The sequence below is a fragment of the Erythrolamprus reginae genome, chromosome 3, assembly GCF_031021105.1.
Source record: "Erythrolamprus reginae isolate rEryReg1 chromosome 3, rEryReg1.hap1, whole genome shotgun sequence".
NCBI lineage: Eukaryota > Metazoa > Chordata > Lepidosauria > Squamata > Dipsadidae > Erythrolamprus > Erythrolamprus reginae.
In genome coordinates this window covers 128,696,617-128,724,020 of record NC_091952.1, presented here as the reverse complement: position 1 = coordinate 128,724,020, position 27,404 = coordinate 128,696,617, and the positions used below count along the sequence as shown (strand labels likewise).

Here is a 27,404-nt window from a genome sequence, read left to right as displayed (position 1 = left end):
GTATATGTGTTCAAATACTTTATGTTCCCATATAGCTTGAAATTCAAGTTCAGCACAGTATATATATTTCCAGATATGGGATTGAAGTTAACGGGCAAATACATATTGAAGCCAAAATATTCCAAAAGCAATGGGATTATCATATAACATTATAGCCAGGCACATCTTCTTGTTATATGAATACAAACATTTTTTTTAAAAAAAATGTGCCTTGAAGAAACACGTTAACTTACTTTTTCTTGCTGAAGCTGAGCTGAAAGTTCTAAAACATGCTTCTCTTGTTGAATCACTTCATTTCTGAGTTTCTTCAGACAGAAGGAGAAAAAAGACCCAATATCAGGAAAAGTTTATGAAATTGTTATTTTTACATGAATTCTATTTTTACTAGTAGGCACAAGGGGTCATTTGCATACCAAGTAGCCAATATTTATTACTTAAGTGTGCTTGATTCTCCGCCTCTCCTCCCAAGTACTGAAGATGACCCAGTTTAGTGCAGTGGTTTAGGCACCAGATTACAGATCAGGAGACCATGAGTTCTAGCCCTGCATTAGGCATGAGGTTAGCTGAATGTCCTTGAGCCAGCCACACTTTCTCAGTCCTAGAAGTGAGGCAATGGCAAGCCACATCTGAAAACTCTTGCAAAAAATAACTCCCTCCCCAAAACATGTAGTTGCCAATTGTCAAAACTGACTCAAAACATGGGCCACTGCATACATGCACACACACAGAGGGAGGGAGGAGAAGAGAGAGCGAGAGCGCGTCAGTGAAAATATAACAGACATTAAAAGAACTCTACCAACGGCAGTCAAAGAACAAAAGCACTGGAATTGTTGCATAGGACCTTTAAAACTATTAAAAACAAACAATATGATTCTTCATATATTTAATCATTTCTTCCTTGTATTACTATGAATAGTCTAGTATGACAAAGGTTTGTCAGAAATGCGTATTGCCTTAGTCTCAGGCTATGCACCCAGCCTGAGGCCAATATTCCAACCTGCCTTCAGTCATTTCCTTATACCGCTGATGCCTAAGTAAGCAAGCAGTCTCTAGGATAACCTAGTTTTACAATGTTTTTCTAAAAGCTTCCTCAATCCATCACTGTATCTTTTGTTTCACATTTTCTGCATTATATTCATGTATTTTTGCTAAATAATGTTTGACAATTATATTTAACAAGAGATTGTAGCAGAGCAGTCTATGGCAGGGGTGTCAAACTCGTGTCACATTGTCGTCACATGATCTATCGTGACTTCCCCCCCCTTCGCTGAACTGTACGTGGGTGTGGCCAGGATGTGATGCGTCTGGCCTGTGGGCCACAAGTTTGATACTCCTGGTCTTTGGTGGCAAAAAATCAGGAGTTTGGGAGCACTTTTTCTTTTTTTGATTTAATAAAAGAAAAATGACCTTTGCATCTGGTAAAGTGAGCTACATCTCATGCCTTTTAATAAAATTAGTTAATTGGAAAATCTACTATCAAAAGTAACAAAGTTGTTATCCTTTTTTCTTCTGTTAGCAGGTGCTGAATATATCTTCAATGGAGATGTTACCTGTGATGAGAGGAAGATGTAGCAGAAAAAAGAACTTACTTCAATATCCCTTTCACTTTCTGATAAAGTCTGATCCAAATCTTTTGTCTCTTTGCTGATAATCTAAAAATAATAGAAATCGAGTTAAAATGCTTAATTGTCATTTAAAAACTCATACAACATAATAGTTTGATATGGTTCTTGAAGTATCAAATTCTTCACCTTCCTAAAAGAGTAGGGAACATGCAATCCTTCAGATACTCTGAATGATACAATTCCAGCATAGCCGGTAACAAATAATGCAGTTTTACTACATCTGGAAAGTGAATGATCACCCATTTCTATTAAATATATAAATATGTATATATTTATAAATATATAAATATATCTACAGTATTAAAAATATAAATATGTGCTATATGTATACATAATTTAGAAAACAAAGAATAAAGCAAATCTTACACTCATTACCAAGTGCTAAATACAGCTACGGAACTCATAAAAACAGAACTAACAAAAATGTCTCAGTCATCCAAGTCATGGTCATCCCAAAGGTGCTTTTTCAAGGAAAAGCAAAATCCAGTTGCCTTTTGAAAAAGCACCTTTGGGACAACTACCAAAAATCCATCTTCTGTTAATAACTTATTTTGCATTCATTTTTGCTTATTCAGGCAATAAAGGATAACTTATTTATAAACTCTGCATTTATTTTTTCCCCTTAAGGGATTGGAGAAGCACACAATACTTAAAAGCAAAAATCTAATGCATGACACAGTGAACTACCTATTTTGCCTACAAACAGCCTTTTTGTTAGAAGAGGAAGAATATCCACGATTTTTTTTCCTTTGTGGGGGGGCATAACGTTTATTTTAAGATTTGTTTCAAGAAAGCAAATAGTTCTGCTTAATCTTATTGATCATCTGGGTGAGACATCTAACAGATCTTCCCGGATGGAATGTTTATTCACAAATTGAGCTAATAAGCCACTCCTAAATTACTCTGTCATTAGCTGGCTTTTTCAGATATGCATTACTAAACCTGAAAACATCATTATTCTGTTAGTAACAGACATGTACAGAAAACTTTGTATCTATGTTACATTCTTCTGTGAATGCCCTTTGAAATCCTAAGTCAAAGTGGTTACAAACATTTAATTTCAGAGGTGGGTTCCTCCCGGTTTGGACTGGATCGCCTGAACTGGTAGCAACCCACTGGTGACATCACTGTCAGTGCCAGTTCGTGTGCGCCATCCTTTTTTGTGAATGTTTCCGTTTCTTCCACTGCTTGAAAAAGGGTCCTCCCGCCCACCCCCAGGTTAATACTGACCTTTATTTCTTCACCCGAAGCACAGCTGATCAGCTCCTCAGCTGTGTTTCAGGATGATTCCTGCTACTGAGCATGCACAGAAGCCAAATTGCACGAGGGAATGTGCGAGCGAGGGTGTACAAAATATTGCAGTGAGAACTGATGGGAAAGATTAGAACCCACCCCGACTTGGTCACAATAATTTATATCCTTCTTACTTCTTTTTCCTTGCTTGACCTTAATAGCCAGCTTAACAACTCCTTCATTTTTTGGATAGCTTCTAGCTCTTTTATCAGTAAGTCTTCTTGCATAGTAATTGTTATTTCATCAGAAGCAGAAATACAACAAGCCTAAAAAATATAAAATAAAAATTGGTTACAGGGATCTCCAAAACTCTTAAGTTTTTAATGTCAGTTTTACTGTTAACATTATTGTTTTTAAACAAGTCACTTTGAAATACATGTAATTTACTGGTAATATTCAAAGAGAAGAACAGCTTGCTAGAATGCATATGACTACTGCAGTATTAACATTTTTAAGCAAGATTAAACTTCAAATCAGATATGAACTGATAAACTGAAGCAATGTCAACAATGTTCAATATCTGTATTGACTTATCAGGAAATAATGAATAATAAACTTATCCAAATATTTGTTAAACCCAACCCAAACTTCATTTTTGCAGTCTCTTGTGCTGAACTGAACACTAAAAGATCTCTTGCCTTTTCAAATTTAGTCAGGGGATAGTAAACAAAGGGGGAAAAATCCATTTCCATGATCAAAATTCTGCTCATAATTTTTATGATCTGCAATTCATCTGATTAAGCAGTGTTTATAAATAAATGAACTTACTTTTGTAATTCTAACAAGACTTTCTTTAAATGATGGCAAAAACATTTCTGCCGAGTTAACTGCCAGCTCTGCCTCATGAAGCATTTCTTGAAAAGCAACTTTATCTTTCATAGCATCTTCCCACGACCTAATCATAAACACAATGCAAACAGAAATGTACTCTATACTTATAAAATATATAAACTGTTTATCTAACCTTTTATTTCTAATAATTAAAACATTGGTCATACATGCAGAATAGAACAGAATTCTTTATTGGCCAAGTGTGATTGGACACACAAGAAATTTGCCCTTGGTGCCTATGTTTTCAGTGTACATAAAAAAAGATACATTTGCCAAGAATCATGAGGTGAAATGTTCTCAAATGGTTTATTTTTAACCATGATTTATTGAATATATTGCTGCATATTAAATTATAAGTTGGGGCAAAGCATTGAGGAAGAGCTAACAGTGCTCACCTTACAGAGTAAAGACTGACAAACTTTAAGAAGCAGGAGGCCAGGAAATGGCTGGAGAGCATTACTTTGTTCTCCTAGTACTCTTCTTGACTGCATGAATATATAAACACTTTATAGTCTTGGTATAAACCTGTTTATGAAACCTGTGACCTGATTCATACAAAACACAAATCCAAAAGCGAACTGCAGTGATGTCTGAATCCATTTAAAGTGTTGTTAAGATTACTTAATTCTTTGGATCATATAATCTTTTTATTTAAAAATATAAAGATACTGTTTAAATTATTCCAAGCATTTAATTCCAAGCACTAAATATATTAATTGGGCAATTTCAATACTGTATGCAGTCTTTTACAAATCTTCCAACTATGATGGATATCTAGAAAATAGGAAGAAATTAGTAGGACACTTGATTCTCTCCGAATCAATGTTTTTCTTGAAGACTTATTTTCAGATTAGATTAGCATCACCAATATTGACATAGAGATATATGCTTTAATAACAAGAATGCAATTTTCATTTTGTTATTTCCTATATGTCATAGGATGAGGTGGTGTATTCTAAGTAGAGCAGTCCACTTAAGCTACCGATGTTTTTTGAAATAAAAGTATTTATTTATTTATTTGTATCCTGAAAAGGGTCCAGGGGGAAAGCATTCTGAAATTCCCTGACATTTCCCTGAAACTTGCGATCTAGTTAAGGCGCGGTTGTAGATGATGTCATACCAAATGGCTAAGCCGTTGAGAAATATCGATAGCTGAGGATGCAAGTTGTTGCCAGTTATTCTCATTTTTGCTTGACTCTGCCAGGTAGTGCGAACCAGTTTTTTTTAAACATGATTTTTAAACATTTTAATAGTTTGGTTTCACACACACACACACACACACACACGATTTATTGTTTTTTCCCCTAATTCCCTGATACTTTCTGAACCGCTGATTTCCCTGATAATTCCGATTTCCCAGGTTTACTGGACACCCTGATCCTGCCTTTATTATTTTTATAAATAACTCAAGATGACAGAAATTAATATTTCAGGCTTAATATTTCTTCCTCCTCCTATTTCCTATTTTTACAACAACCGTGTGAGGTGATTGGGCTGAAAAAGCATGACTGGCCTGAAGTTACTGAGCCTGCTTTCATGTCTGAGGCAACATAAGGCGGGGACTGAATTCACAGGCTCCTGACTTCTAGCCTGGCATATTAACTACACAAAGCTGGTTTTTAATGTTTTACAATAATAGTTATTTGAGATTATCTGAAGAACTGCTTCTTCACAGTCAATTCTACACATTCCAACAGGTCCATTGGAAAGGGCGTATTATAGGTTCTGTCCACTAGGTAATGCCACCTAGTAGGAGGATTTTTTGTAATGCTGCATCTATGGAACATCATTCACCTCACCACTCAAACTTAAGAGGGGCCCAGTCCCGAGAACCAGCTGGAAGGATCTAAAGATACGGCTATTCCAGGGGTGTCAAACGTGTGTCATCATGGCATCATCATGTGACGTATCGCGACTTTTCCCCCCTTCGCTAAACCTGCCGTGGGTGTGGCCATCGGGTAATGCTTTCCACCCATGGACCACAAGTTTAACAGCCCTAGGCTTTTCCATCTCATCTGGAAATCAAACAGCAATAAAATGATTGCACTATTCTTAAATCAATTGTGCTCTCCTAGTGATTGTGACTACGTTTTCATTGTTCTAACTGATTTAATGTTTTGTCATGCTTATACAGCTATTTTATGTTTTGGGGTTTTAGTAGTATGTTTTAATTATAAGCCAAATAACAAATTTAAAATGGATGGCCATACAAATTGAATGAATTTAATATTAATAAACTAGGTTTCCAATGAAATTCTGGATGTAATGTTCTTTTTAAGAGAGCTATCTAATCATTTAGTCAGCCTAGGAAAAGTCAAATCTGTTCCTATTTAGGAACACGGACACTCAATAAAAACAGATTTTCAAGTTCTGTAAAACTGTGTGTTACAAATAAGGAATAGGATAAACAAAAAGAAAGGAAGAAAAATCCTAAAATATCATTTATGTCAGCTTTTTGTGTACATTTCAAACCAGACACATACCAGAATGTGTAAACTGACTGTGTTTGCAAGTAATAAATGACACTGAGATTTACATATTTATGCATTTTTTCCTCGTGAATCAATATGATTTTAAAGTACATTGCAATGGTATAAAAAAAGAAACCCTGAATCTGTACACCTACAACTAACCAGCCACAGATTGTGTTTCTAGTAGATACTGAATCTTCAAGCTCTTCTCCCACAAGTATGACATGCTCAAGGATACAGTAATCTATCCAACATTTCTTTTGGTATTTAAGAGAAAGGGAATTTTTTTTGTCAAAATGTTTTAAGGTCTAACAGTATTCAACAATAGTTTGTTTTCAAATCCAAAGGTATTATTTATATCGTTATAAATACTGTATATACTGCTTTCAAGACAACTCTGGAGAAAAAAAATTACCTACAGGACTTTTTAAAGCTTCTGCTCAATTTTTAATCCAGCTTTCCACAATCTATATATAGGCCAGATATTCTTGGTGTGATAGATATAATAGTGATAAAAAAACAAATACATTCTAATTAAATATATTTGAGTTATAGGATATGCCCTAAAACTTCTTTTACCACCAATCTCAAAGCATACCATTTTGTTTCACTTGTGTTCAAGCTTTTTTCCAAGATGCCATCCTGGGGTTTCTCCTTCAGGGGCAGTAAGTGTTCTATTATCCTGCTTGGATGTTTATTCATAAATCTGTTGTATGAAATCCAGTTTTCCTTCAGCAATTCAACCTCTTCATTTTCTGCAGGCTTATAACTTATTGATTTCACTTCACTCTTTATTTTTCTTCTTCCATCCCCACACCCGATTTCCTAAAGCAAATTTTACATCAAAATTATGAGAATCTGAGATGCTGATAATTTCCCTCTCTTCCTCCTGACACAACTTAAGTAATAATGTTTAATCAAGAACAATATTTAATAAAGAGTAGTTAACCAAGAACAGCTTACGGTATTACTAAAGACATATAGATTTACTGAACCGTTTTCTTAAATCATAATAGATGGCTAGTTATGAAATTGCTATAACTATAATCCATTATTATTATATCAAGATTCAAGATGCCAATTTCTATTATTTCTATACTGATAGGATAAAAGGAAGGAAATATGTGCATTCTATATCCGACTTAGATTTTAATAAAATAAATTAATAAATCTTCAGACTTGGAAGACTGATGTTAGCTCTTCCAGGCAAGCCAGATAAGAAACACAACTAGAGCTAGATCTACTTTATTATAAGGCTACATTAGCAAAATTTTACAAACTTGAAGATACAAATCTCCTTGTAACCACTTTTAGCTGTCTGATCAATTAGATCAGGCTCTTTCTAAGCTGCAGTGGTACCTCTTAATTCATTCCGTGACCAAGTTCTAAAGTAGAAAGTTCTTAAGAAGAAGCAATTTTTCCCATAGGAATTAATGTAAAAGCAAATAATGCGTGCAAACCCATTAGGAAAGAAATAAAAGCTCCAAATTTGGGTGGGGGGAGAAAGGAGGAGGACAATCGCTGCTGAAGGAAGAAGGGAAGGTGAGGTGAATTAAAAAAAATCCAAAACTTTAAGGCTTAAAAAAAAAGAGGGACTCTGAGGCAGCGAGGAAGAGCACGTGCCTCCCTCCGTTTGCTCTGGGCTGCCAAAGCCTCTTTAAGCGCCACCAAAAGGCTCCTCTGTCAGTCCAGAAAAGCCCGAGATGGCCAGGATTAAAGGGGAAATGGCAGGAAACTGGCCGGGCCTTCAAGCCACTCTCAAATTTCCTGGGAATTTTTTCTGGGCTGGGGTTCTTAAGTAGAGGCAAAAAAATCTTGAACACCTGGTTCTTATCTAGAAAAGTTCTTAAGTAGAGGCGTTCTTAAGTAAAGGTACCACTGTATTTTCTCTGACCATTAAGTGACTGCGGACTCCTCCCTCTCGTCTGATCGTCCTATAGGTAACATTTTCTTTTTCTTGTCCCCCAACATCATCCTTTTTCCTTTTTTTCTTATGTTATATTTTCTATTTCTAGAAGGAAGGGATCTTAACTTTTCAGGAACTGATTAAATAAGTCCCTTTTTGTTTATTTTAAAGGGCCATGGCACACTGCTGACAATATTTCCAATTTCTGTTTTTGTCTTTTTAAAAAATGTACATGGACAGATCTGTGAAAAATCAAGTGACAGATAATGAGGCAGGGTAGACTTTCTATATGATCACAGAATAGTCTACATGGCCTCTTAATATAGGAAAATCACTTGATTAGTTGGTGCATATGCATTTGGTTCTAATCACATTCATTTGAAACTTTAATTAATGTGATAAGCTTAGGAAATGGCCAATAATGCTAATCAAACAATTACAACTATATAGTATTATTAGCTCAGTTTATATCCACCAATTAGTGCAACATTTATTATGTCCATTTTTACACACTTGAATGTATGCACAAACTTAGATAAATTTCTAAGTCCTACTGATAAGTTATTTTATTACTATAGTTATACATATATAAAACTAAAATAAGTATAGATGTATAAAAGCTTTAATCAATATAAATGTAAATATAAAGAGACACTATTTGAACACCTAGATAGCCAATTTCCAAGTGAACACTGGAATAATATTACTGTAATTACATGCATATCTGATTTGTCTATTGACTCATTTAATAAATACTTTCCAAGTTAGCTGGATGATTCTGCTCCAAGATTATCTTTAACAAAACTTGAATCACATGATTGAATAATGCAACAATTTTTTTTCTGCTTCCCCAGAAGCAAGATAGGACATATAGTTCATTTCCTAAAATAAGTCACATAACATAAAGTTTCTAGATGAATATGCTTGTTAGTTATCAATATACAGTGATACCTCATCTTACGAACCCCTCTTCATATGAATGTTTCATGATACGAACCCGGTGCCTCTTCTTCAGAACTATTTTCACCTTACGAACCCGAGCCGCTGCTGCTGTTGGGATGCCCCGTCTCTGGACTTCCGTTGTCAGCCGAAGCGTGGGGATTCCCTTGCAGCTCCGCTCGCTGGGATTCAAAGCAGCGCCGGCAAAAATGAAGGTAAATTTAATGAAGGGAATCCCTTCATTTTTGCCGGTGCTTTTTTGAATCCCAGCGAGGGGAGCCTCAGGGGAATCCCCGCACTTCGGTTGACAATGGAAGTCCAGAGGTGGGGTTTCCCAGCGGGGAGAGCCTCAGGGGAATCCCTGCGCTTCGGCTGACAATGGAAGTCTGGAGGCGGGGAATCCCAGAGGTGCAAGGCAAAAGGGGTGACTTTTAGTATGGGGTTGCACGCATTATTTGCTTTTACATTGATTCCTATGGGGGAAATTGCTTCGCCTTACAAACTTTTCATCTTATGAACCTAATCACGGAACAAATTAAGTTCGTAAGACGACGTATCACTGTATAATTATGAAAATATAAATAGAAGCCTGTAAAATCAGTAACTCATCAAAGTTAGATGTAACCTGGCACAAAGAAATGCGTCAAAGTTAGACATATCCTGGCATATTTTAAGGAACTGTGGACAATATCCAGAGAAAGTTGAAATTCATTTGTTTCCTTTATCTTGTGTTTTTCTAGTTGGACAGTAGAATGCTTCTAAAACTACAGTATGTTGGCAAACCTTTTTTGGGTTCGCATGTCAAAAGGGGGCGCGAGGGGGGCAGGCACGTGCCCACACCCATAATTCCATGTGTCTCCCCATGTGCATTATCCCCCTATTCCCAGCATGCCCGTTTTTCGCTCTCCCCAGGGGTCAGAACCTTTCTAGGAGTCCGAGAGAGACTTTCCCACACACCTGTAAGTCCTCTGGAAGCCAGGAACGTTCCATTTGTCAACTTCTAGTTGAACCTGAAGTTCTGTTTTTTTGTTCTCACCAGGCTTTACAGCCTTTCTAGGAGCCTGGGAAGGGCAAAAATAGACTTGGAACCCCAGCCGGAGGCCCTCCGGAGGCCAGAAATGGCCTGTTCCAAGTTGGTTGTTTTTGCCCTCCCCAGTCTCCAAGAAAGATGGAGAACGGGCCTTCCCCACCCTCTCCAGAGGCTGAAAACAGTCTATTTCCAAACTCCCAGTGGGTCCAGAAGGCCCGAAAATCAGCTGGCAGGTGCGCACATGCGCACCGGACCTGAGCTCACGCCCCCGATACCTTGTGTGCCACTTGTGGCATGCATGCAATAAGTTCGCCATCACGGTTCTAAAACAAGGGCCATTTCACATGATGGCTGTGATATGGCATGAAAATCAACTGTTCAAAGCAAAAGTCTTGTAAAACTGAGAAATAGCAACCTGTTGCATCGTATCATATTTGAAAAAAATACATTGTGAGTTTGTAGTATAAATATTACAACTGTAGAGAATACTGTACTTGAAATGGAAAACTCATATATTTTTCAATAGCTTACTGCATAAGTACTAGAAGAAAAGTTTCTTTTTCACATTGTAAACAGATCACTCTACTTGCCATTCAAGTTGGACAGGCACACTTCATTATCTTTCTAACAATTAAGTATAGATATCTATTTCAATCTTAATCATATTAGAAAAAACACTGCCTAGTCTTGAATAAATATGAATGTTAAAATTGATATTTGGAATTAATTTATTCTCAATGTGTTCCTTTCTCATTGTTTACATTATTGTTTTATTATTTTATTGTTTACATGCCTTTTCAGTTTTTTTAATTATTGTAAGCCACTATAAATAATCAACAAAACGTTTATATCTATTGCAAATCTAAATCTTTCTACTCCCAGTTTACATATTGGCTTTCCCCAGTTCAAATTATAATCTGGAAACAGTACTTTCTAGTTTAAAGAAAACAGTTTCATATCACACTCCACACAGGGTTTTAAGCCAACGAATATTCCTACCCCAAAACTGAATCCGCTAACAAGTCCTTTATTTGAATCCCGTCTTTAACAGGACCTTATATTAATAAGCAATCATTACTAGCAGAAATAAAAAACCCTCCTCAGTGGCAAAGTTAAAGGCACTCTAGACATGCTTAGGAGCATTCTGCTTTCTAGACTGCAAATTAATTATCCTTTTTCCTTCATCGCCGTCACTCCGGAGCAATCATGAAACCACCATATAGAAACGTGCAAGCTGCTTTTTCGGAAGTGGGGGCTATGCGGGGGGGGTTAATCCCAGGACTTTTCTATGACCCCAAATCAACCCTAAGACACCACAAACCAGGAATCTCCACCTTGGGACGTGACCCAGCCTTCTCCCCGGACCCAGTTAGCGACATTACTCCATTGCTCTCCATTGCTCTCCATTGCAGCGGCAGCATCCACCGCGGTCTCGGGCGGGAAAACCGAGCTCCGCTTCCTTCTCTCCCTGGCAACAAACTAAGGAGGCCCGCCGGGAATCGTCCGAGCATGCTCGGCTCAACTGCGGGCATGCTCAGAAGGGGAGATTGACGCCTTGCCTTGCCCTTACTTGGCCTTTCTCTTAGCAATGGGCTCTGTTTCTGCCTACCACCCCGTATAGGTGTACCGCTTTTCTTTCGGTAAAATGTATGAGGAGGAGGAGGAGGAAGAGGAGGAGGAGGAAATAACAATTTATTTTGATTCTGAAAATTGAGGAATTATCCTTGGGAAACAAGCAGCCAGACTAACACTGAGAGCATATGCAGCAAAGACAAATTCCTTGTGTGTCCAATCACACTTGGCCAATAAAGAATTCTGTTCTGTTCTAACATGAACAGTTTCCCCCCGAACCCCATTACTCTGCTAAACAAATAATTCCCTCATCACTTTCAAATGATTCACTAAGCCCGCATCACTATTCGTTTTTCTCATCGTTTCCATCACCTATTTCCTCCCACTTATGAATGTAACATGTTTCTTGTATCCTTGTGATTTATTAATATTGTTTCCTGATTGCTTATTTGACCCCTAGGACAATCATTAAGTGTTGCACCTCATGATTCTTGACAAATGTATATTTTCTTTTATGTACACTGAGAACATATGCACCAAAGACAAATCCCTTGTGTGTCCAATCTATTCTATTCCATTCTGTCTTCAGTGGTTTCCTACGAAACCGATGCTATTCCCCCGACTCGGACTGTATGTCAATCCGAAAGGAGGCTGGATTTTCTATCCCAGCAGAAAACACGTACGAAGCAAAAGCGAATGAGTTTTAAGCATTAAATGAGGCTACTGACGACGCAGAATCCTGGTTGGCGCTGAAGGCTGCATTAGAGAACAACGCGAAACGTAGCTGAGGTTTCTGCAGGCGCTATAAAGCGCCGCTAATCGCACCAAAGATCCACAACAAGATCCTTGGCTAATAATATACCATTCTGAGGGTTTTTTGGAAATGTCAATCATAAAGAAACGCTTTTATTTATTATGTATGGTCATTTATTCGGCTATAAACCCGATTGAGTTCAGTGCAGTTAACTAAATATGCCAGGATTGCCTCCAGAAAAGCGAAACCGGACACATCAAATCCCGCGTGGACTCGATTGTAAACCCAAATTAAGCGCGCGCGGGGGCGGAGGGATAACCGTAAATAAATAAAACAGCCCTGCAACCTGCTTCTGCTTGTAACTGGAAGCCTTTTTTGTTGTTACCCGTAAGCCACTCAAGGAACTTTTTTTTGGCGGAAGGGGCAACAAATAAGCAAACTACTGTACAATGAAATAATAAATGCTTGAATTATGTTAACTCACCGTCAAACTGCACAGCCGGCCAGCCGCCAGGGAACTTTCTAAAGGTCGCTTCCCCGGGGAAAGAGCGGGACGTGACGAAGAATTCCGTTAATACATTCCTTTAATAAATCAAAGACAATCGGCTCCATTTTCCAATCTATCAAACGGCACCCTGCTCTTGTTTCCTGGCGCAAAGGGTCTCCAACCGAAATGGAGCGGGTTTCTCTGGAGGGGCCCAGTTATACTGATTTCCCGCCTCAGCCCTTAGTTCGGCTGGTTAGGGGGAGGAAAGCCCGGTGCTCTCCGGCTCCTTGAGCTGCTCCAGGTAGAGGACGAGAGCGAGGGACGCCGGAGCATAGTTGACTGAGGGGAGACTGGAGTCTCGAGAACGCTTCCATGGAATGAAATGGACCATTCCCGCTCTTTTCCGCTTGGAGGAGAGATGCTTCACCCACGTCAGAATGCTTTCAATAACAGAACGGACATCTGAGGAGCCCTTCTCAAATTAAGTCCTAGAACAATACTCATTCGCTGTCTTGAACCAGTTCCCATCGATCTATTCACAATTTGGGTTATTTAACAGAATAATGTATTTATTATTTCTTAATGAAATTTGCATGCCGTCCAATGCCGAAGGACTCAGAGAGTTGGAAAGGGATCTTGGAGGTCTTCTAGATTCTAGTCCGACCCTCTGCTGAAGCAAGAAGTCTACTATATACCATTTCAGACAAATGATTGTCCAATCTCTTCTTTAAAAACCTCCAGTGATGGAGTAGCCACAATTTTTGAAGACAAGTTGTTCCACTGATTAATTGTTTTGTGAGGAAATTTGTCCTTAATTCCAGGTTAGTTTTCTCCTTGTTTAGTGGCCATCCGTTGTTCTTGTCTTGCCTTCGGGTGCTTTAGAGCAGTGATTTTCAACCTTTTTTGAGCCGCAGCACATTTTTTACATTTACGAAACCCTGGGGCACATTGAGCGGGGCGAGGAGGGCTAAAAAAAAGTTTGGACAAAAAAATTCTCTCTCTTCCTCCCTTTCGCTCTATTTCTCTCCCTCTTTATCTCCCTTCCTTCCTCTTCCTCTCTCTCCATCCCTCTTTCTTTCTCTTCCTTCCTTCCTCTTTTTTGCTCTTTCTCCCTCCCTCCCTCTATGTCTTTCTTTCTCTCTCTCTCCTTCCTTCCCTCCCTCTCTTTCTCTCTCTTGCTTTCTTTCTCTCTCTCTCTCTCTTGCTTTCTTTCTCTTGTTCTCTCTCTCTTGTTCTCTTTCTCTCTCTCTTGTTCTCTTTCTCTCTCTCTCGCTCTTTCTCTCTCTTGCTTTCTCTCTCTTGCTTTCTCTCTCTTGTTCTCTTTCTCTCTCGATCGCTCTTTCTCTCGCTTTCTTTCTCTCTCTCTCTCTTGCTTTCTTTCTCTTTTTCTCTCTCTCTCTTGTTTTCTTTCTCTGAGCTTCGCGGCACACCTGACCATGTCTCACGGCACACTAGTGTGCCACAGCACACTGGTTGAAAAACACTGCTTTAGAGCAGTGTTTCCCAACCTTTTTTGAGCCGCGGCACATTATTCATATTTTCAAAATCCTGGGGAACACTGAACAAGGGGGCAGGGGGGGCTAAAGAAAAGTTTGGACAAAAAAAATTATCTTCCTCCATTTCGCTCTATTTCTCCCTCCCTCTTTCTCTCTCTTCCTTCCCTTCTTTCTCTCCATCCCTCTTTCTTTCTTCCTCTCTTTTTTGCTCTCTTTCTTTCTCTCTCCCTCCTTCCCTCCCTCTATGTCTTTCTCTCTCCCTTGCTCTCTCTGCCTCTCCTGCTATCTCTCTTTCATTCTCTCTCTTTCTCTCTCTTTATCTATCTCTCTTGCTATCTCTTTCTCTCTCTCTGTCTCTCTTGCTATGTCTCTCTCTCTCTCTCTGCCTCTCTTGCTGTGTCTCTCTTTCTCTCTCTCTTTCTCTCTTGCTTTGTCTCTCTTTCTCTTTCTCTCTCTGCCTCTCTTGCTATGTCTCTCTTTCTCTCTTGCTATGTCTCTCTTTCTCTCTCTCTCTCTCTCTCTCTCTCTTTCTTTTTTTCTTCCTTTCTTTCTCTCTTTCTTTCTCTGTCTCTCTCTATTTCTTTTTCTCTCTCTCTGTCTCTCTTGCTATCTCTCTTTCTTTCTCTCTTTGTCTCTCTTGCTTTGTCCCTCTCTCTCTCTCTCTCTTGCTATCTCTCTTTCTTTCTCTCTCTCTCTTTCTTTCTCTCTCTCTCTTTCTACCACGCCGACAACAGCGGCATCAGGCAGTAGCCAAGGGTGGCGGCAGAGCGGCTGACTGCGAGCGGGTCTCCTGACGGCAGCAGCTGGACGTGCTGCTGGACGCCGTATATGCTGGCGCTGCGCTGGGCATGGGGCTGGCACCTCCGGCCCAGCCAGTGAGCCAGTGCCAGCCCCGCAGCGCCAGCATGTAGGTTTCCAGCAGCACGTCCAACCGCCACCGTCGGTGCCTCCACCCTGGAGCTCCCTCTCGCTGCCGCCATCTCCCCGCGACTGCCTGGGGCCGCTGCAGCCGGCACCCTCCCGCTCCCACTGCCGGGCCCCAAAGGATGCTTGCTGACGACGTCAGGGAAGCTCCAGCTGGGTGGGACACTGCCAGTGCCAGTGCCTCCGACCTGGAGCTCCCACTCGCAGCTGTCCCCCGGCTACTGCCCGATGCCGCTGTTTTCGGTGCTCTCCTGCTGGGCCCCAAAGAAGGAAGGCAGGAAAAAGGAGGCGCGAAGAATGAAGCTCTCCTTTTTCCCGCCTTCCTTCTTTGGGGCCCAGCAGGAGAGCGCCGAAAACAGCGGCATCGGGCAGTAGCCGGGGGACAGCTGCGAGTGGGAGCTCCAGGTCGGAGGCACCGGCACCGGCAGTGCCCCGCCCAGCTGGAGCTTTCCTAGGAGCTTCGCGGCACACCTGACCGTGTCTCGCAGCACACTAGTGTGCTGCGGCACACTGGTGTGCCGCCTGGGCGGGGCGCTGCGGTGCCTCTGACCTCTCCGCTCCTGCCCGATGCCGCGGTTTCTGGCGCTCTCCTGCTGGGCCCCAAAGAAGGAAGGCAGGAAGGAGAGCTCCATTCTTCGCGCCTTTTTCCCGCCTTCCTTCTTTGGGGCCCAGCAGGAGAGCGCCAGAAACCGCGGCATCGAGCAGGAACCGGGAGGTCGGAGGCACCGGCACGGCAGCGCCCGCCCAGCTGAAGCTTCCCTGTCGTCATCGGCAAGTGTCCTTTGGGGCCCGGCGGGAGGGCACTGGCGGTGGGAGCAGGGGGGGGCGCGGCTGCAGCGGCGCAGGCAGTCGCGGGGAGATGGCGGGGGGGGCGCGGCTAAAGCGGCCCCGGGCACCGTTCCCTGTAGGCTTTTCCAGGGGCGCGCAGGGAGCTGCGGCCACCCGCCCGCCTACCGGATTTCCCTCCGCGCGGCTGGGGAGGTGGATTCGCCGCCCCCGCCAGCCCGATCTCCCTCCAGTGGCTGGTGACGTAGATCTACCGCCCTCGCCAGCCTGATCTCCCTCCGTGGGGGGGGGGCGACGAACCGACGACCGGGGGCTGTCCGTCCGTGTTGGGTGGTGCAGGGCAGGCACAGGCAGCCCCAGGGGAGAACAAGGGAGGGAGAGAAAGGAAAGAGAGAGTAAGGGAGGGAGAGAAAATTGAATGAAGGAGGGAGAGAAAGAAAGAGTAAGAAGTAGAAAGGATAGAGATAAAGGAAGAGAAAGAGGGGGAGAAAGGAAAGAGGGAGGAAGGTGGGAGAGAAAATTGAATGAAGGAGGGAGAGAAAGAAAAAGTAAGAAGTAGAAAGGATAGAGAAAAAGGAAGAGAAAGGGAGGGAGAGAAAGGAAAGAGGGAGGAAGGGGGGGAGAGAAAATTGAATGAAGGAGGGAGAGAAAGAAAGAGTAAGAAGCAGAAAGGATAGAGAAAAAGGAAGAGAAAGGGAGGGGGAGAAAGGAAAGAGGGAGGAAGGGGGGGAGAGAAAATTGAATGAAGGAGGGAGAGAAAGAAAGAGTAAGAAGTAGAAAGGATAGAGAAAAAGGAAGAGAGGGAGGGAGAGAAAGGAAAGAGAGAAAGGGAGGGAGGGAGAGAAAATTGAATGAAGGAGGGAGAGAAAGAAAGAGTAAGAAGTAGAAAGGATAGAGAAAAAGGAAGAGAAAGGGAGGGAGAGAAAGGAAAGAGAGAGAAAGGGAGAAAAAGGGAGGGAGAGAAAATTGAATGAAGGAGGGAGAGAAAGAAAGAGTAAGAAGTAGAAAGGATAGAGAAAAAGGAAGAGAAAGGGAGGGGGGAAAGGGAAAGAGGGAGGAAGGGGGAGAGAAAGAAGATATGAAGGAGGGAGAAAAAGAAAGAGATAGGAAGGAAAGAGGGAGAGAAAGGAATGAGAGAAAGGGAGGGAGAGAAAGGGAATGAAAGAGGGAGAAGGGGTGAGAGATAGAAAGGATAGACAGAAAGGGAGAGAAAGGAAAGAGAGAAAGGGAGGGAGAGGAAGGAAAGAGATGAGAGAGGAAGGAGGAGACAGAAAGAGAGGAAGGAAGGAAGAGAGAAAGAAAGAGGGATGGAGAGAGAAAGGAAGGAAGAGAGAGAGAAAGAGGGAGGGAGAGAGAAATAGAGCGAAAGGGAGGAAGAGAGATTTTTTTTGTCCAAACTTTTTTTAGCCCCCCCCCCCCTCCATGTTCCCCAGGATTTTGAAAATATGAAAAATGTGCCGCTGCTCCAAAAAGGTTGGGAAACACTGCTTTAGAGAATGCAGTCTGTTGATACCCTTTTCTTTGTAGCAGCCCCTTAAAAGAATGAAACCATATCATTGCTAGTCGTTCTTTTCATTGAATTAGACATATACACCAAAGACAAATTCCTTGTGTGTCCAATCACACTTGGCCAATAAAGAATTCTATTCTATTCTATTCTATTCATATCTAATTCCCCCAACAGATCTCCATCACACAGAGTTGTGTGGAAAATAGGAGGGAGAAGGTGATTTGGGTATGTTTGTTTGCTTGTTTGTTAATTATGTACTTATTTATTTATTTAATTTATATGCTGCCAACTCCCGAAGGACTCTGGGTGACTTAGAACAAGAAAAAAACATCTAAAAAGGACCATTTAAAAAACAGTTTAAATATTCACAATTATTTTATGAGATTTGTACCATACTGCAATATAATCAGATTCCCAACTGCTTATAAATAAGATAAAATAATACATTAAACCAAGAGATTAAATCTAAATCATAAGGGTATCATCCCAAAATACCAGGCTGGCAAGAGGTCAAGACAATCAGGAAGGGAGGGACCGTAATGAGCAGCAGATTGTTCAGTAAAGTAATAACTTATAAGAGAGCAGGTTTGGGGTAGTGGTGAAGGCACCAGACTAAAAAGCTGGATACTAGGAGTTCAAGTCCTGCCTTAGCCATGAAAGCCAGCTTGATGACTTTGGGCAAATCATTCTCACTCAGTCTAATCTCACAGAATTGCTGTTGTTATGGCCCAACCTCATGCACAGGGACACCTTGAGGAACAAAAAGCTCGGTCACTTGTATTGCTTTCAAAGCCAAGAGTTGGAAACATTTGCGTTTATGTTTCAGATAGACTATTCCTGTCCATGGAAGCTTAATCAAATATCATTTTTCCTCCTCTCTTTCACTAAATGCCATGTTAAGGGACAAAGATGAAGCACAATAAAATTGAAACCCAGTAAACATATTCTCGTGACCCATTAGGAATTTTTTAAAGGTAAAACACAGGTGAAATATTTTTAAAAGTCACACACCTTTACATTTTATTTCTTACTGGCCCACATCGAATCAACAATGCTAAATATTACTGGGTAAAGTAAATGATGTGATTATGGATAGATAATCAAAGGCAAATTTGTCTTGGATGTAGTCCAGATTAGGCAACAATACAGCTGATTAGGCAATACTGTAATGATTGGGAAAGCGAAAAGGCACATTTTTCCTATGGCTGAGATCAAATGACTTGCCCAAAGTGATCCAGCTAGCTTCCATAACTAAGGTAAGACTTCAACTCACATTCTTCTACTTTCTATAATAGAATATAATTTTTTAGAATAGAATAGAATAGAATTTTATTGGTCAAGTGTGATTGGACAAACAAGGAATTTGTCTTGGTGCATATGCTCTCAGTGTACATGAAAGAAAAGATACGCTTGTCAAGAATCATAAGGTACAACACTTAATGATAGTCCGGGTACAAATAAGCAATCAAATCATACTAAGAACCAGTCAATATAAATAGTAAGGATACAAGTAACAAAATTACAGTCATATAGTCATTATTTGAAGAAAATGGGTGATGGGAACAATGAGAAGATTAATAATAGTGCAGACTTAGTAAATAATTTGAGAGTGTTGAAGGAATTATTCATTTAGCAGATTGATGGCGTTCGGAGAAAAATGTTATTGTGTCTACTTCTTTTAGTGTGCAGTGCTCTATAAGTGTTATTTTGAGGATAGGAGTTGAAACAGTTTATGTCCAGAATGTGAGAGGTGTATAAATATTTTAATTGCCCTCTTTTTGACTCGTGCAGTATACCAAACTCGTGCAGTATACCAAGTGGAAGGCAAGTTGGTGGCAATTGTTTTTTCTGCAGTTCTGATTATCCTCTGAAGTCTGTGTCTGCCTTGTTGGGTTGCAGAACCAAACCAAACAGTTATAGAGTTGCAGATGACAGACTCAGTGATTCCTCTGTAGAACTGTATCAGCAGCTCCTTGGGCAGTTTGAGCTTTCCGAGTTGGCACCACTGTTCCCTCTAAACTGTGTGGCCATGCGGTCACGCAGCCATCAGGAACCTGCCGCGCAGCATTTTTTGAAGTTGCGCAGTCCCAAATCACTCGCTCTCTTCTCTATGATCGCTTGCTCTCTTGCTTCGCTCTGCCGAAGAGGAAGTTTGGCCCCGCACAGTTATTGTCCCAGACAAGATGGTGGCACCCATCAGGCACTTCCGCCCTTCTTTCTCGGAGAGATAAATTGCCTCCTTCGGCTGGCTTTGCTGAGTCCAGATGGCAAGGAGGTCGGCAGGTAGGGGCAGGGGGGATGTGAGTGAGTGCCTGCTTTCTCCTGCTGGGGTGCCCGGCTGCACCCATTCTCGGCGATGGCCAGGACAGCTCTGCCCTTTTGGTTTAATATTAATCACAGAGATTTTTCTCTCTGTGGTAGTGTGGTTAATATTAAACCGAAAGGGCAGAGCTGCCCTGGTCATTGCTGAGAATGAGTCCAGCTGGGCACCCCAGCAGGAGAGAAGGGAAGGAAGGAAGAGAGAGAAAGAAAGGGGGGGAGAGAGAAAGGGAGGGAAGGAAGGAAGAAAAAGAAAGAGGGGGAAGAAAGAGAGGGGGAAAGAGAAAGGGAGGGAGGGAAGGAAGGAAGAGAGAAAGAAAGAAGAGGGAAGAAAGAGAGGGAGAGAGAAAGGGAGGGAGGGAAGGAGGGAGAGAGAAAGTAAGAGGGTTCCTATGTTAAATGAGCATCTTTACAGATTTATTTAATAAACAGAAATAAACAAAATGTTTCAATAAGAATTTATATCATAGAGAGCCAACCTGGTGTAGTGGTTAACCAGTGGTTACCCAGGTGCTAGCCTAGTAATTACACAATTGTGAGTTCTACAGAACTTACAACTGTTTGTGTTATGTACTGGCGTACGGAGTACAAATTTGCATAGACACGCATCCCTGATTGGCTAATTCTGTGGTGGGAGAAATAAACTGCTGTTAGTGGCCAGCAGGTTTCAGGGAGCCCTTAAAAGCGGCTTTCCTGCAATCTGCCAGCAGTCTAGCTAATAGACAATAAAAGTGCTGAACTGTTCCTGTGACTTGCTTCTTAATTTACCACAAATCTAACTGTTTACTTAGTGACTGTTCAATGCCACAACAACACTGAAATGAGCAGCCCTATGGTTACATGATTTACATTCAGATGCTTGACAACTAACTCACATTTATGACGGTTGCAGTGTCCTGGGGTCATATGATCCCTTTTGCAACCTTCTGACAAGCAGAGTCAATAAGGAAATCAGATTCACTTAACCACCATGTTACTAATTTAACACCTCAGTGATTCACTTAACAAATGTAGCAAGGAAAGTTGTAAAATAGGGCAAAACTCAAATAAAAATCTCTCACTTAGCAAAATAAATGTTGGGCTTCAATTGTGATCAAAAGTTGAGGACTCCCTGTAGTCCTGCTGCAGGCATGAAAGCCGGCTAATAAAGGTGTCATACAAATCAAATATGTAAATAATCTAAGCTATTGATTAAACCTACTCTCCTGCCTCACCCCCTCAAAATGCAGTCATTGCTTCTGCCATGTTTTCTGTGGTTGACTGTTCCCTTCTGTCTTCATGGGCCAGGTCTTCAGTTCACTTCATTCCTGCTCTCAATCTAGCTTTCCAAATTGCTTCTCAGCTTTTCTCAAAAGTGAAATTTCCAGTTCTTCATGCACAACGTTGACTCATTTGATAGCATTACTCTGATAATCTTTAGATGAAACTTCTTGCCCTCTCTTTTCCATTTCTTTCTCATGAATAGTCTTTCTGTCATTAGAGGGCAGAACATCATGATCTGCTAATTTCAAACATCCTTTCCTTCTCACTCTCCCCACCACACCCAAAGAGGGGATTTTATATTCATTTTTGAGATAAGTTCCTTCCTTGTCACCAAGATTAGTTTCTTTTTCCTCCATGTTTTGCTCTGTTCCATTACAACCTTTAGCACTGAGCTAAATTGAACTGTAATCTAGAGTCTACAGATTAAATCAGCAATAAGAGCTTTTTAATCTCTTCTCCAAATCTAATATTCAGTCCCGTACATCTTGCAATTAACCATTTTTTATCTTTATTGCCTTGAACCACCTTTATGGCACACTTAGAGTTTTATGCATTTCGTAAGTTACTGTTATTGAGGCTTGCCCAATTTTACACTAGGAAAAGTTAGTCAATGTTACATAATTGAACAAGAAGGTTTGCGGTATGTGAGATTCAGTATACTGGCTAAAGGGATCTGAATCAAGATCAAGTATCAAGTATTAATGCCACTTTACAATGCCTTGGCAAGGCCACACTTGGAATACCACATCCAGTTTTGATCATCACTATGTAAAAAATAGGTGCTAGAAACAGTGCAGAGAAGAGCAAAAAAGATTATTAGGGGACTAGAGGCTAAAACATGAAGGAACAGTTGGGTATGTCTAGTTTAATGAAAAGAGAGACCAGAGGTGACATAATAGCAATGTTCCAATATCTCAGGGGCTGCCACAAAGGAGAGGGAATCAAACTACAGATGAAACTTGAAAAAATTAGAATATCCTGCAATAGTTCATTTATTTCAGTTATGCAATAAAAGGTGAAACTAATATATGAAAGAGATTCATTACATGCAAAGCTAGGTAGTTCAAGCTGTGATTTGTCGTAATTGTAATAATTATGGAATACAGCTCCCCAAACCCCAAATTTGGGTAGCCAAAAGCCCAAATACACAATCTCAGAAAATTCAAATATTGTGAAAAGGTGCAATATTCCAGGCTCAAAGTGTCCCACTCGAATCAGCTAATTAAGCCATAACACCTGCAAAGGGTTCCTGAGCCTTTAAATGGTCTCTCAATCTGGTTCCTAGGAATCACAATCTTGGGAAAAACTGCTGACCTAACAGTTGTGCAGAAAGCCATCATTGGCAGCTTCCATAAGGAGGGAAAGCCTCAAAAGGTAATTGCAAATGAAGTTGGATGTTCCCAAAGCGCTGTATCAAAGGACATTAATAGAAAGTTATGTGGAAGGGGAAAATGTGGAAGAAAAAGGTGCACAAGCAGCAGGGATGACCGCAGCATGGAGAGGATTGTCAGGAAAAAGCCATTCAAAGGTGTTGGGATTTCACAAAGACTGGACTGAGGCTGTAGTCAGTGCCTCAAGACCCACACACACAGACAGATCCTGGACATGGGTTTCACATATCATATTCCTCTTATCAAGCTGTTCCTGAACAACAAACAACACCAGAAATGTCTTACCTGGACTAAAGAAAAACAGACCTGGTCTGTTACTCAGTGGTCCAAAGTCCTCTTTTCTGATGAGAGCAACTTTTGCATCTCATTTGGAACCCAAGGACTCAGAGTGTGGAAGAAGAACAGAGAGGCACACTCTGCAAGATGCTTGAAGTCCAGTGTGAGGTTTCCACAGTCTGTGTTAATTTGGGGAGCCATGGCATCTACTGGTATTGGTCCACTGTGCTTCTTTAAGTCCAGGATCAATGCAGCGGTCTACCAGGAGCACTTCACATTTCCTTCTGCAGATGAGCATTATGGGGATGCTAACTTCATTTTCCATCAGGACCTGGCACCTGCCCACACTGCCAAAAGCACCAAAACCTGCTTCAATGCCTGTGGGATTATTGTACTTAATTGGCCAGCATTGGGGGCATTGCCAAAAGAAAGATTAGAGACATGGGAACAAACAATGCAGAAGAGCTGAATGCCGTTATTGAAGCATCTTGGTCTTCCATAAAACCTCACCAGGGCCATGGATTGATAGCTTCTGTAGAATCTGATTTGCTCCCAAGCGTGAGCAGACAGAAGCTGCCAAAACTAAACGGCTGTCTCGGTTTACCCGCGCTTTTGAAGAGACTATAAATAGGGCAGCATTCTGGGACCGTTGCAGAGTTGAGTTCAGAGCTGATTTGGGTTGAGTCCTGTTACAGTTCCTGTTCTAATAAACTCATTGAACTACAACAGTCTTGGCGTGTCACTGATTTAACAGCTTCCATGCCATGTCACATTGAAGCAAGTCATAAAACCAACCAAATCATAAAACCAACCAACTATAACTTCAAAAAGGCCAATTACAACCTCATCGAAGCCTACCTCTCACCTCTCGACTAGCACACAATTTTCTCTGATTGCATCACTACTGAAGACCAATATGTTTTTACTTGAAATCCAAAGAGTCATCAAATTATACGTACTACTAATATTCACCAAAACTAAGAAAAACAAATTACCCATAAAAATAAGAAAGCTCCAAACCAAAAAAAGAATTCTTTGGCGCAAAAATAAAGCAGGCCATGTTTCCAACTTTAAAAGCCGCTATAAAAATTTGTGTCACCAAATAAAGACTGAATGTACCAATTATCACATCATCCAAGAAGAAAACCTTCTACGGACAAAGTCTACTCGTGCCTTCTACAACTTTGTTAACAATAAACTCAAAGACTCTAGACCCATCCCACCCCTTAAAGGACCAAACAACCATGATGATGAATCAGACAAAGCCAACCTCTTTAACATCTTCTTCAGATCAGTCTTTGTTAATAACAATGGCTCATGCCCAGCATTTCCTAATTGCACCACAAATAACCTTAATAATCTTACACGAATTGATTTTACAGAAGATAACGTTAGAAAGGCATTACACAACCTAAAACCATCTTTATCTATTGGACCAGATAGACAATGTGCATACCTCTTAAAAAAGCTCTCCTCCACTTTGAGCATAATTTTTAATAAATCTTTCAGTACTAGCTCCCTACCCACACTATGGTCACTTGCCACACTCATCCCTATCTTCAAAAAAGACGATCCAAGCAACGTTGAAAATTACAGACCTATTTCCTTGCGTTGTATCACCTGCAAAGTTATGGAATCAATCATAAACCAATCCATTACACTCCACCTTGAAGCTAATAACCTACATTCCAATAAACAATTTGATTTCAGAAAAAAATCATCCTGTAATCTACAACTCCTACACTTTAAAAATATTTGGACCACTCAACTTGACCAAGGTTGATGCAATCTATATCGACTTTTGCAAAGCCTTTGACTCAGTTGTCCACGACAAACTTCTTCTGAAACTCAAATCCTACGGCTTCTCTGGACACATTTGGTTAACAGCATTCCTATCTAACAGACAACAAGTGGTCAAAATAGGAAGTGCCACTTCTCTTCATGCTCCTGTTAACAGTGGTGTCCCTCAAGGTAGTGTTTTAGGACCCACACTATTCATACTATACATAAACAATCTTTGCAATTGCATCACTAGCAATTGCGTTCTCTTTGCAGATGCAAACTATTTAATACTACCGACAATGCTGCTACCCTTCAAAAAGACCTTGACCATGTAGCAGAATGGTCTAAAACCTGGCAACTTCAAATCTTCACCACTAAATGCTCTGTCTTACACATTGGTAAAAAGAATCAGAATATTAAATATAAACTTGGAGAAATTGAACTTATTGATAGCTCTCAATCTGTCAAAGACCTTGGAGTACTCATATCCAATGACCTAAGTCCTAGAGCCCACTGCAACAACATTGGCAAAAAGGCTTTAAGAGTTGTTAACCTAATCCTTCGCAGCTTCTTCTCTGGTAATTTTGAACTGCTAACAAGAGCTTACAAAACATTTGTCAGACCAATCCTAGAATACAGTTCGCCTGTATGGAACCCACATTGCATATCTAACATCAACACAATTGAGAGAGTCCAGAAATATTTCACAAGAAGAGTTCTTCATTCCTCTTCTCACAACAAAATATCTTACTCCCGGCAGACTTGAAATTCTTGGTTTATACCAAAATGTCCTACCTGTTTGTTCTGTCTGGGTGCCCCCAGACTTCAACACCAACTGGAAAAAGCAGCCAGACACGCTGGTAAAAGCAAAAGCACTTTATAGTTTGAAAAATAAACACAGAGAAAAACCTGTTCTTCTCAACAGGCAGGCTATGAGACTTCACAGCAGAGTCCTGATGGCCAGACAATACAGCAGACTTCTTGCTGGCACACCCACCACTGTAGAGAATAAGACCCACACCTTTTCCCCCCAAGGTTTCAGTATTCAAAGTCACAAACCAGAATTCCAAGACGCCAAAGATCACAGCCAGGTCCCAGGACTCCCAAAGATAATACTCCACAAGCCAGGAAGGGTGGGTCTGCCTTTTCAGCCTTTCCAGAGAGCACCACACCCAAACCCAGCTGTTGCCTCTTTAGTGCTGAAAGTACCTGGCTAATTGTCCCCTTCGTTGTGTTGCTCTTCTCTGCCGGAGATCGATTATTGCTTGTGCATTTTCATCTAAGGAATCCAGGCTGCTTGCTGGGGAGAGCTCCCTCTCGGGGGACTCTGGCTGTCCTCCCTCTCCCTCAGCCTGAGATTCCTCCTCCCCGTCTGCCTGAACCTCCTGTTCCTCATCCTCCCCCTCTGAGCTGGAAGCCGGCAGAGGATCAGCCGTTCCCTGAGGGGCCTCAGACGGAATCACAACACCATCCCCCCGCGGAAGGCCCCTCCCCATCTGCCAGTGGAGAGGACGTGGTTTCTGAGGGAACTGGGCGTGAAAATCCCGAATAAGGTCGGGAGCGTCCAACAACGCCGCTTCCACCCAGGAGCAATCATCAGGGTCCCCCTCCACCCATTGCACCTTGTACTGGAAGCAACCGTCCACCCAACGGGAATCCAAAATGTCATGTACCATAGCTTCAGGGAGGTGGTCACGAACACACGGGGCAGGAAACACGGGAACATTGGGACGGAGCGGACAATCGGGAGGGACAGGGACTAACAGCAAACGGTGAAACACAGGGTGAACCCGCAAGTTGGCCGGCAGGGTGAGCCGGTAGGCCACCGGATTGATCACCCGTTCAATGGGAAAAGGACCCAGGAACCGGGGATCTAATTTGTGTCTGGGTAATTCGGAGGCTACATATTTCGTGGACAGCCACACCTGATCCCCCACCACCAAGGGGGGCACATCCCATCTGGAGCGGTCAGCCACCCTCTTATAGTCCTCCTTGGCTTTATTCAGGTACCTCTTCACCATCTCGTGGACTGCCTGCAGCTCCGAGAGAAAGTCCTCGGCAGCAGGTACCGGGGAATCTAGGAGGGTCAAGGGAAAGAAGCGAGGATGGAAGCCATAATTGGCGAAAAAGGGTGTGAGCCGGGTCGAGGAGTGGCGGGAGTTGTTGAAAGCAAACTCCGCTACAGGGAGGAACCTGGACCAATCAGTCTGGCGATCCGCCACTACACACCTCAGGTATTGCTCCAGTATCCCTATGACCTTTTCTGTGCCTCCATCGGTCTGGGGGTGCTGCGTCGATGCGAGGCACACGGACACATTCAGGGCCGACATCAATTCCCGCCAAAACCGGGCTGTGAATTGTGTTCCCCTGTCAGAGACCACCCGATCCGGAAGCCCATGTAACCTAAACACGTGGCTGATAAACATTGGGGCCGTGGGTTGGGCAGTGGGCACCCTAGTGCAAGGTACAAAATGGACCATCTTGGTGAGCATGTCCATCACCACCATGACTACCGTGAAGCGAGCAGAGGAAGGCAAATGAGTTACAAAGTCAATGGACACGGCACCCCAGGGTCTCTCAGGCGTGGGCAAAGGTTGCAGTAATCCTGGTGGGGCTCCAGTCACCCCCTTGGCCGTACGACACCGGACACAGGTGGCCACAGAGGAACGCACATCATCTTGGATGCGTGGCCACCAGAATGTCCGAGAGACCAGCTCCAATGTTTTGAACAGGCCAAAATGCCCCGCCA

The 27,404-nt window shown here is 41.8% G+C and overlaps 1 protein-coding gene across 3 annotated transcripts in view; it reads right to left on the bottom strand.

The window, feature by feature from the left end:
- The window catches only part of ODF2L (outer dense fiber of sperm tails 2 like), a 35,588-nt gene extending 22,306 nt beyond the window's left edge, over window positions 1-13,282 (bottom strand). For 2 of the 3 annotated variants that reach the window (XM_070746618.1, XM_070746619.1), the window contains exons 1-6: window positions 11,430-11,591; window positions 6,819-7,045; window positions 3,687-3,813; window positions 3,053-3,184; window positions 1,590-1,652; window positions 234-305 (exon numbers count right to left, since the gene is read on the bottom strand). In XM_070746618.1, the coding sequence (XP_070602719.1) occupies window positions 234-305; window positions 1,590-1,652; window positions 3,053-3,184; window positions 3,687-3,813; window positions 6,819-7,045; window positions 11,430-11,516 (708 nt within the window). In that variant the 5' untranslated portion in view covers window positions 11,517-11,591. Of the gene's footprint in view, window positions 1-233; window positions 306-1,589; window positions 1,653-3,052; window positions 3,185-3,686; window positions 3,814-6,818; window positions 7,046-11,429; window positions 11,592-12,905 lie in introns of those variants that run through there. The other variant, XM_070746620.1, reaches the window with a different exon arrangement.
- Window positions 13,283-27,404: the final 14,122 nt, after the last annotated feature.